The sequence below is a fragment of the Rhinatrema bivittatum genome, chromosome 15 (assembly GCF_901001135.1).
Source record: "Rhinatrema bivittatum chromosome 15, aRhiBiv1.1, whole genome shotgun sequence".
Taxonomy (NCBI): domain Eukaryota; kingdom Metazoa; phylum Chordata; class Amphibia; order Gymnophiona; family Rhinatrematidae; genus Rhinatrema; species Rhinatrema bivittatum.
Window position 1 is genome coordinate 4,998,332 of NC_042629.1, and position 11,499 is coordinate 5,009,830.

General features: G+C 47.1%; 1 protein-coding gene across 1 annotated transcript in view; it reads left to right on the forward strand.

Moving 5' to 3' along the window:
* Positions 1 to 11,499, forward strand: part of APP (amyloid beta precursor protein) — a 300,473-nt gene that overhangs the window by 117,635 nt on the left and 171,339 nt on the right. Inside the window, 1 exon segment of the mRNA XM_029577860.1 lies at positions 8,169 to 8,298. Coding sequence (XP_029433720.1) covers positions 8,169 to 8,298 — 130 coding nt within the window.

Sequence of the window (11,499 nt, forward strand, 5' to 3'; positions counted from 1 at the left end):
GTGCAGCAGTTTTCATAGGAAAAGTGTGTGTGTATGAATGTTTGTGTGTTTGTGTGTGTACATAAAGGTGTATGTATATAAAGTGTAAAGGGAACAATGAGTAAGATGATCTAATTTGAAGATGACTTAAAATTATTATAAATAGTGAAATCACAAGCAGATTGTGAGAAATTGCAGGAAGATCTTGTGAGACTGAGAGATTGGACATTCAAATGGCAGATGAAATATAATGTGGACAAGTGAAAGGTGATGCACATAGAGAAACATAACCCACATTGTAGTTATTTGATGTGAGGAGTTACAATCCAGGAAAAAGGATCTGTGTGTCATTGTGGACAATACTTTGAAATCCTCAGCTCAGTGTAAAGCGGTGGTCCAAAAAAAACAAACCAGAATGTTAGGAATCATTAGGAAGGGAATGGTGAATAAAACAGGATGTCATAATGTCTCTGTAGCTCTCCAATGTGAGACCGCACCTTGAATATTGTATGCAATTCTGGTCGCTGCATCTCAAAAAAGATATAGTTGTACTGGAGAAAGTACAGAGAAGGGCAACCAAAACAATAAAGGGGATGGAAGGGCTCCCCTATGAGGAAAAGCTAAAGAGGTTAGGGCTGTTCAACTTTATTTATTTTTATTTAGATTTTTATATTCTGTTTTTCGCACTTTTTTCAGCACTTCAAAGTGGATTATGTTCAGCTACTGTAGGTATTTCCCTCTTTCAAATAATACAAAAACTAGGGGACACTCTGTGATGTTAGTAAGTAGCACATTTAAAATGAATCAGAGAAAATTATTTTTCACTCAATGCACAATTAAGCTCTGGCATTCATTGCCGGAGGATATGGTAAAGGCAGCTAGCGTAGCTGGGTTAAAAAAGATTCGCACAAATTCTTGAATAAGTAGTCTATAAACTGTTATTAACCAAGTAGACTTGGGAAAAGCCACTTCTTATCCTTGGACAATTAGCATCATGGGATCTATCTACTGTTCGGGACCCTCCAGGTACTTATGACCTGGATTGGCCAATGTTGGAAATAGGATACTGAGCTTGATGGACACTCGGTCTGAGCCAGTATGGCATGTTCTTATGGGGTTCACATTGGAAATTGTATGAATATGAACCAGATTATATATTTTGCTGTTGTGTTGACCTAGAATATGTATGAATATGAACTAGGATATGTATCTGCTGTAGTGTTGACCTGGAATATGGATGTTGACAGTGTGGGAATGTTGACCAAGAATATGGATGCTGATTTTGTAAACCTTGGTGATCTTCTTTTGGAATGATGGTATATAAAATCCCTAAATAAATAAATTAGCCTCAGTCTCTCTCTCTCTCTCTCTCTCTCTTTCTCTCATCACTAGACTCAAATCTAGAATATTGGAGTTGATTTTTGGTTGTGTTGAAATTATTATTTTAAAGTTCTCTGTTTCATGACTGTCCTTTTCAGTAAATTGCTACACTCACTGTTTGGAAGGCTATGTATTTGTGCAATGACCCTTGAATAGTATTTTCATAGAATTCTTTTAGCTTTATGAGTAATTTATTGCGTGTCCCATCCATGCCCGGGCCTGCTCACCTCTCCAGTTCCTCCAAGGGCCCCAGGTCGTCCTCCCATGCAGCGGTGGCAAGCACAGCCAGGTCTCGGCGTCCCGCAGCGGCAGTTGCCGGGCCTTTGTCCTCCAGCCAGGCCTCATGGCAGGGCTCGGTGTCTTCCGTGGCATCGGCCCCGCCTGGCACATTAAAGGGCCGGGGCGGATCCCAGCTCCGCGGTGCGCTCTGATTGAGCACAGTATAACAGCAAGCTCCTACCCTCACTTCTTTGCCTTGGCAATCGGATCGATCACTTAGTGATTTCTAGTTTGCCTATGTGTTCCAGCCTTTGTTCCAGTCCTGTTCCAGCGTCCTCCTGTTCCATTGTCCTTCTGTCTCCTCGTCTCCCTAGGTAGTACCTCTCGGACTGTCTTCTCGGTACTGACCTCGGCATGTTCTTGACTACGTTGATCGCTGCCTGCCCCTGACCTTCTACCTGTTTCTACGACCACGTCTGCATGCTGCCTGCAACTGACCTCTGCCTGAACTCGACTATGTCTGACTGTCTCCTTGAACCTGACCCCTGCTTTGCCTGTCTATCCACGGACTGATTATTGGCTCTGACCTTCACATTGGCTGACTACGCTTCCTTGAATCTGGCCTTGATCCTTGCCATACATTTAGAGACTCTCTTTTGGCCTTCTCAGGCACCCAGGACTTCTGGCCTGAATATTGACCGCGCACCCTTGATCGTGGTGGGGCACACCCTGAACTTCCTATCAAGGAGATCCTGCAAGGCCCACCTAAGACCAGCTAGCCTCTGTCTCCGCTTGTGCTCCGCCTCCTGGTGGCAGATGCTCTCTGGGTCCGACCAGGGAGCCTACCAATCCTGCACTAGGCCAAGAGTCCACCTCCTGGCGCAGCAGGTTGCCAAGGCCATGGATTCGGTGGAGTCTCCCGCCATACGCACCATCCCGGGTCTGGCCACAATTATTCAAGAACAACAACGAGCCATAGAGACTCTAGCCTCCCCCATAGAGGAACTCCGCTCTCAAATGCAGAACGCAGCAATGGCCAATCAAGTGGGCCTACCCTGCTACCGAGAGCATCACTGGCTCTGCCAGCACCTCCTCGCTTCAACGGGGATCCACGCCTCTGCCAAGGCTTCCTCAATCAATGTTTCATGCAATTTGCCCTTCAGCCCTCCTTATTCCTGAAGGAATCAACAAAGATAACCTTTATCCTTTCTCACCTTGAGGGGAAGGCCCTGGCATGGGCTTCTCCACTTTGGGAGCGCTCTGACCTCCATCCTCACTCAACTGTCCCAGTTCATCACTGCCTTCAAATGGACCTTTGAAGATCCTGGTCATCAGGCGGTTGCTGGTCATCACCTACTCCACCTTCGTCAAGGCTCCAGATCCTTTTCGGAGTTCACGGTGGAGTTCCAGACACTGGCAACGGAACTGGGATGGCAAGAGGATTGCCTTCGGGCACTCTACCTTGAGGGTCTATCACCGCTCTCAAAGACGAACTTGCTGTCCGTGAGATTCCAATATCTCTAGAGGACCTGATTTCCCTCGCTGGGAAAATTGACCATCGCCTCAGACAATGGCACCATGAAGTGAAAGCACCCCGGCCTTCTGCTCAATGCCCAGCATGGGCCCCTAGCCGTCAGCTGAAGGCTCTACCAGTACCGCCTCCCTCCAACGAAGAATCGATGCAAGTCAACCGTGGGCGGTTGTCTCCCGAACAGCGTCTTCGGCGTAAGAAGCAAGGCCTCTGCCTTTACTGCGGTGCCTCCGGACATCTGAGGGAGTCCTGTCTGGTCTGTCTGGAAAACTTCAAGGCCTAAGCCCGGTGGGGGTCCTGAGCTTGGGCGCTACTGTCACCGGCCCCCAACTTCTACTACCTGTTAATCTGTCTATGGAGTCCCACTCCTTCGCCACCACTGCTCTCATCGATACAGGAACAAGTGGCAGCTTCATAATGGATGACATAGTGAACCTTCTGAAAATTCCAGTACAACTCCTAGAAGTTCCTCTACGCATTGCCTTTATCCAAGGGGAATATCTCCCTGGATGTAACATGCACCGCACGGTGGCCTTCCGTCTTACCGTGGGAACCCTACATGAAGAAGAGATATCCCTATATGTTTTAAAACATTCAACACACCCAGCTATACTGGGCCTCCCTTGGCTCCAAACTCATAGACCCCAATTTGACTGGCAGTCCCTCCAGCTGGTTCAGTGGGGCCCACAATGTCAGAAACACTGCTTGAAACAAGTATCCCCAGCAGTGACTGTCCTGAAGACCACTCTCGCCGCCGCCTTCCGGCTCAGTACTCTGACTTCAAGGACATTTTCTCGAAACAAAAAGCAGACACATTACCTCCACTCCGAAAGTATAATTGTCCTATCGAACTTCTACCTGGTACTACACCTCCCAAGGGTAGGACATATCCACTCTCGCTTCCCGAGACCCAGGCGATGTCTGAATATATAAAAGAGAACCTCAAGAAGGGATTCATTAGACCTTCTGACTCTCCGGCAGGAGCAGGCTTCTTCTTTGTTAAGAAGAAGGATGGAGTTCTTCGTCCTTGCATCGATTACCGAGGGCTAAATGCCATCACCCGTAAAGACCCTACCCATTACCTCATCATCAGCGAATTGTTCGACTCTCTACAAGGGGCCCAGATCGTCACGAAGCTCGATCTGCGAGGAGCGTACAACCTCGTACGCATCCAGTCCAAGGAGATGTATGGAAGACCGTGTTTAACACCAAGGATGGCCACTACGAGTACATATGCCTTTCGGCCTTTGCAATGCCCCTGCGGTGTTCCAACGCCTGATGAATGAAATTCTCAGAGATCTCCTTTACTCATTTGTAGTGATGTACTTGGATGACATCCTGATATTCTCAAAAGACCTGAAGTCCCATCGCTCCCATGTCAGAACCGTTCTACAATGCCTCTGAGAAAATCATCTTTACGCAAAACTTGAGAAATGCATCTTTGAGCAGAATCATCTGCCATTCCTAGGGTACATTATTTCCAATCAAGGATTTACAATGGATCCTGAAAAACTTCAGGGAATTCGTGACTGGCCCCAGCTAGTAGGCCTCCGGGCCATGCAGAGATTTCTTGGATTCACGAATTATTATAGGAGCTTTATAGCCAACTACTCTACATTAGCCGCTCCACTCTCTGCAGTGACCAAGAAAGGAACCAATGTCCGGGTTTGGAGTCCCCAGGCCCAATCAGCATTCCATACACTAGAGGAAGTATTCTGCTCTGGTCCCTGTTTGCGACACCCTGATCCAGGCCGCCCATTTGTCATCGAGGTCAACACGTCCGCTATTGGAGCCGGTGCGGTGCTAAGCCAGTACTCCTCCAAGGGTACACTGGTACTGTGCTCTTTTTATTCTCATAAATTTTCGCCTGCGGAGCAGAACTACACCATCGGTGATCGGGAACTACTAGCCGTTAAACTAGCACTCCAGGAGTGGCACTCTTGGCTGGAAGGCACCCAACACAGATTTGCTATATTCACAGATCATACGAATTTGGAGCACACCTCAGAGGTGCAATTATTAAACTCTAGACAAGCCCACTGGGCATTATTCTTTGAGCGATTCAACTTTGAGCTGTGCTACCAACCAGCCTCAAAAAACCTTTGCGCATGAGAGAGAGAGCATGAGACGCACTCTCATGCTCTCTCGAGCCGGAGGACATCCCAGACATCCCAAGACACATCGTTGACCCGGCCTGTGTGCCCCTTGCAGTAACTACAACAGAACCTGCTGGGAAAACAGTCGTCCCACAGTGACTGCATGAATGCGTACTCCACTGGGCCCATGATTAAAAACTAGCTGGACATCCTGGTCGAGCACGAACCCTAGAAATGCTGAGACATTTTTACTGGTGGCCCAGCACGATAACGGACTCTTGCAACTAAGTGGACTTATGTCCAATATGTGCACAACAAAAGCCACCTACCGGCCTGCCATGGGGACTTCCTCAGCCACTCCCAGCACCCACTGAACCATGGGCCAGCATATCTACGGATTTCATCACTGATCTTCCTCCATCTTGAAACAATACTGTCATCTGGGTCATCATCGACCGTTTTTCTAAGATGGGACATTTCATCCCATTCCGGAGCCTTCCATCAACTCCTGAACTTGCCAAGCTGTTCTTGACTCATATCTTCCGCCTACATGGGCTACCTAAGGAAATCATATCAGACAGAGGCCCACAGTTCGCCGCGAAGTACTGGTGATCCTTATGTCAAAAATGTAACATGCAATTAAGCTTCACCTCTGCATACCACCCTCAGGCGAAAGGCCAAGCCGAAAGGACTAACCGGACCCTGAAGGCCTTTCTCGGATCGTATGAAAATGATCAACAAGACAATTGGGCCGACTTACTCCCCTGGGCCGAATTATCTCATAATACACATCTTGCTGCTGCCACAGATGTCTCCCCATTCTGTGTGGTATTCAGACGCCAGCCACAATTACCCTTGCCTGTACCACTCTCTGTGCCTTTGCCAGCAGCACAATTCATGGCACAAAGTATCCGTAACATGTGGAACCAAGTAAAGGAACGACTCACCCAAGCCACAGAACATTCAAGGAAGATTGCTGACGCTCATAGACGGTCATCTCCACTCTTTAGACCCAGTCAAAAGGTATGGCTCAATACCAAGCATATTAGACTGCGACTCCCCTCACATCATTTGGCAGCAAAATACATTGGACCTTTTCCCATCCTTCGGAGAGTGGGAGCAGTCACCTACCAGCTACAATTGCCGCGATCCATGGGTATCCACAGTACCTTCCACGTTTCACTACTGAAGCCACTCGTGCTCTCATGGCCTTCCCGCAAAGATCCTCCTCCGCCACAAGTGTCCACCGAGCCAGATCATACCCTCCAGGTAAGAGAGGTCCTCAACGTCCATTGGAGTCTAGGAAGCTGGGAGTATTTACTCTCTTGGGAGGGGTATGGGGCCAAGGAGAACTCTTGGGAGCCCTCACAGAACATCCTGGACAAGGACCACCTCAAGGCCTTTCATAGGGCACACCCAGACAAGCCTCGCCTGAGGAGGGGGAGGCCTAGAAGGGGGGGGGTACTGTTGCGCATTCCTTCAGCGCTCGGCTGGCGCCCAGGCCTGCTTACCTCTCCAGCTCCTCCAAGGGCCCTGGGTCGTCCTCCCCTGCAGCGGTGGCAAGCACAGCCAGGCCTTGGCGTCCCGGCGGCGGTTGCCGGGATTTTGTCCTCTAGCCAGGCCTCACGGCGGGGCTCGGCGTCCTTCATGGCGTCGGCCCCGCCTGGCACCTTAAAGGGCCAGGGGCGGATCCCAGCTCCGCGGCACGCCCTGATTGAGCACAGTATAACAGGCCGCTCCTACCCTCACTTCCTTGCCTTGGCAATCGGGTCAATCACTTAGTGATTTCTAGTTTGCCTATGCTTTCCAGTCTGTGTTCCAGCCTTTGTTCCAGTCTCATTCCAGCCTTTGTTCCAGTCTTGTCCAGTCCTGTTCCAGCGTCCTCCTGTTCCAGCGTCCTTCTGTATCCTCGTCTCCCCAGGTAGTACCTCTCTGACTGTCTTCTCGGTACTGACCTCGGCCTGTTCTTGACTACGTTGATCGCTGCCTGCCCCTGACCTTCTGCCTGTTTCTACGACCACGTCTGCATGCTGCCTGGAACTGACCTTTGCGTGATTACCAACTACGTCTGCACGCTGCCTGGAACTGACCTCTGCCTGAGCTCGACTACGTCTGACTGTCTCCTGGAACCTGACCTCTGCTTTGGCTGACTACCCACGGACTGACTACTGGTAATTGACCCCTGCTTTGCCTGACTATCCACAGACTGATTATTGGCTCTGACCTTCGCATTGGCTGACTACGCTTCCTTGAATCTGGCCTTGATCCTTGCCATACATTCAGAGACTCTCTTTTGGCCTTCTCAGGCACCCAGGACTTCTGGCCTGAATCTCGACCACGCACCCTTGATTGTGGTGGGTACACCCTTGAACTTCCTATCAAGGAGATCCTGTGAGGCCCACCTAAGACCAGGTGGCCTGGGTACCCAAGGGCTCAACCTGGGGGTACCTCGGGTTGATAGTGGCGAAGCTCCAGCTAGCCTCTTGTCTCCTCTTGTGCCTCCGCCTCCTGGTGGCAGGCGCTCTCTGGGTCCGACCGGGGAGCCTACCAATCCTGCACTAGGCCAAAGGTCCACCTCCTGGTGCAACATAATTGACACAGTCTGTTGAAATATTGGACTATTTTGGATAGTGGGGTGATGGTACATCGGAAGCTCCCTTAAAAGGAAGAATCCTGCAGTGCATTGGTGTAACTGGGCCTCATTTTTGGAGAGCAGACAGAAACGGGCCACCTCTTACAGTTTAGTTTACCACATATTCATGGAAATGGGCACTACTAAATCATTTGTAGATTTGATGTGAAATCTTGCCATTGGCTTCATTGCTTATAGGTTTCAGACTTCAGCTAAATAAATAATCCTGGCATCTGTCTTTGTACTAATGTGTTTTAGGCACATGTGTACTCTTCTATGATTTATTATTGATGTGCTTCTTTCTATGGCTAAATCTTGTATTTCTATTTAGATTTACCCGGACCTGCAAATTACCAATGTTGTTGAAGCCAACCAGCCAGTGACAATCCAAAACTGGTGCAAGAGGGGTCATAGACAGTGCAAGAGCCACCCTCACATTGTGGTTCCCTACCGCTGCTTAGGTAAGTGCTGTAAGAGCAAGCAATGGTCATACTCTGTGATCCTTCAATGGTTATATAGCAAAGAAGAGGCCAGAAAAATATCACAGATCTTAGTGCAGTATGCCAATCCAATAAAATGATTACCTCATGTCACATGACAAGCTGTAGACAGCTCAGTGACAGCAGGTAAGGAAAAAGGCTCATTTAATTGGAACGGACAGACTAGTCCTAGTCTGCAGGGCTGTCCTAACTGAGATCACTGAATTCTCCGTTGAAATGAATTTAGCTTGGATAGGGATGGTCTTTCTTTCACTTTTCTTAATATCTACCTAGAAATGTCTTGATGTTTTACAGTTAATGGTAAAGCACAAGACCTCAGTTACAGCTTCTTTCACTGCTCAGGTTTTCCTAGATTTAAGATGGCTTCTCTTAGAAGCTTTAGAAGTCCTGCCTCTGTAATCTACTGCTTCTCTGTATCCAAATGAGCTTACACAGCTCCTGCAGAAGCTTTCAATTTTAAAATGTTTTCTATTCTGTACTTGTTTTATACCTGCCTGCCCCCACAAAGGGCTTGAAGCAGTAAAAATATAGCAATTAGACAGCTTAGCAATAGTCTGGTCTCCTTTCATAACCTGATTTTCTGTCTCCTGCAGTTGTACAGAAAATGTTTTTGCAAAAGCTGCTCTTGTTAGCTTGTACTTTCCGTCTCCTCCCTCAGACATCAGTTGTAGCGCTTTGAAGTGTGGATGTGATGAAACATACAGAATACAGACAGGCACGAGAATTTAGGCTTGGATCGTGTACAGAGGCTGAGTCAATGATGCTGTTTGTACTTCATGAATCAGAATTTGAAAATTGCTGTATGCCGCCAATCATGCCTCATATAATGATCATCCTAGCTAGGAATGATTGAGGGTTGTACAGTTTCTATTTAGAATAAAATGTATATAGCAAAATTGCCTTCAATTTAGTGTCTTTGCCGAGCAGTGGGTGAAAGTGTTCCTAATCTCTGCTGAAAACAGAAGATGCAGAGATGGAGTGGAGGAGTAGCCTAGTGAGAATCAGGATTCAAATCCTGCTGCTGTTCCTTGTGACCTTGGGCAAATCACTTCACCCTCCATTGCCTCAGGTACAAGCTTACATTATGAGCCCTCTGGGGAAATACCCACAGTGCCTGAATGTAATCATTTGAAAGGCGGAATATAAATCAAATAAAAAGAAAGGAGTGGTGAAAGGGAGACCCACAAATAATGGGAAAACAGCTTTCTTTGAGGATTGTAGACACCTGGAACAGACTTTCAGTGAAAGTGACAGCCAAAACAGTAGCAGATTCAAGCATGCTTGGGACGGATATGAAAGATTTTAGTGGCGGAGGAAAGTTGAAGACCCAGATTGAGTAAGAGCTGTGACAGAACAGTAGGCAGTTTGAATGGATAGACAGTTCTCTTCTGCTGACATCTTCTCTGGATTCTATTTTGCTGGGTGTCATTTAGGTCCTTTGTATTTCTTTCCTGTCTAGAATCAGTAATTCTGGAGCCTTTCATTAAAGTGCATCACTCAGCACGTAAGCCAGAATGTCTAAAGTTCCACCTGTATTTTATAAACTGCAACAGGAGCCGTGAATCATTGCCCTGAAAGTTTCAGTTCACACACATTTATCTAACGCAGGGATTCGCATGGTTTATAAACCTGTTTATAAAAGGATGTCCATATATTTTCTGTGGTATATAATTAGAATGAGGGTGAAATAACCCCCTGTTTACGCACAGAGACAGGATTTTATAAAGTTGGTTGATTTGTGTATTTCTTGCTTATGGAAATATCTGTGCATGCACTTCCAGCCGAGACCTCCACCAGTTTGCCCACATCCTCTACCACTTGCTTCAGACCCCCCACCCCCAAAAACTGAAAAAGAGAAGTTAGATTTAATATCTGCCACTTGATTAACAGATGTGAGAGTGTGCACACGTGTTTGATAATGTTTATGCGCATGTAAATGTGTGTGTACACTTCCAAACCCCACCGTGGAATGCTCTCAGGGTACCATCAGTGTGCCTGTACTCCCATCCTTCTGAAAATTCGCTTACTGTGCACAAAGGCTATCTAGGTGTGTATATGTTGATTTTATACGCACAACCCCCATGTAAGTCCCATTAGGACCAATTAACGGGCATCTGTTTTCCTGTGAAAACCATCACATTGCTGTACGTATCCACTTGAATTATGTAGCCATCAAAGCATGATTTTTTGCTTAGGAATGAACAAGAAATGAAGTGGAATGAGTAAACTCTACTTCCATCCCCTTAATTCAAGGGCCCTAGGGAAAGAAGACATCACAGTTAGCCACCAGCACTAAAATACTTTGCTGGCAGGGAGTTACTGCATAGTCTCTTTCAGTTTAACATGCATGTCTCAGCTGTGATCATGTTTATGCCAGAATAATAATCTCTGCTCCCTCTGTATGCTGATGTTTTCTGTGAGGATGCAGGCCTATGTTATCACCGGCCTGCTCGCTCCATGTTCTGAAACTCTTTGTGTAAAGTAATTACATAGCAAAATGCTGCAGTTGTGATGAAGCAGAATCGTAGCTATTGAGATGTTTACAAAGCTTTGTGGTGAGCCAAATATTGGAAGTTGTGGACTATAAAAATGTTAAATAAAGAAATAAAGAAAAGGAGAGATGCTTGGGGTGAGCTATGTTGATCTGCCCGAGCAGAAGGCGATGAGAGCGTTGTAGGGCTGGCAGCAGGGAAATATTCTTGCAGGGTGCACAGGAATGAGTGGGCAGACCAGATATGCCACTTGGCCTTTTGGTAAGCAGTATGTTTATTTGCTGTTCTTGTATTTAAGCATCTGTTAGTAATCTGAGATTAAAACCATTTCCTAAGCAGAAATACGTTGTGTCCTAATTTCACTCCAGTTTGGGAAACACCACTAAATTTGTTTTCTCGGTCCTTTTTAGTTTTAATTGGAAGTGTAGTCTCTGCAGCTAGTGCATGTGTTTTCCTTGTGAAAACCTCATTTGAGTCTGTTTCTAGTCCCCGTTGTCTCTGACGTACCTTGATTACTCAAGGGCTTTCTGAATGTCGTTTCCCTCCCCCGAGCTGCTTCTGTGTGTGTGTTTGAATTTGTGAGCAGATTGTGCCCTCTTTGGCCCTCACCAGTCCAAAGCGGCTCTGCTGCCCTGCCTGGGGATACATCCAAGCTCTGCTTTACAGCCTT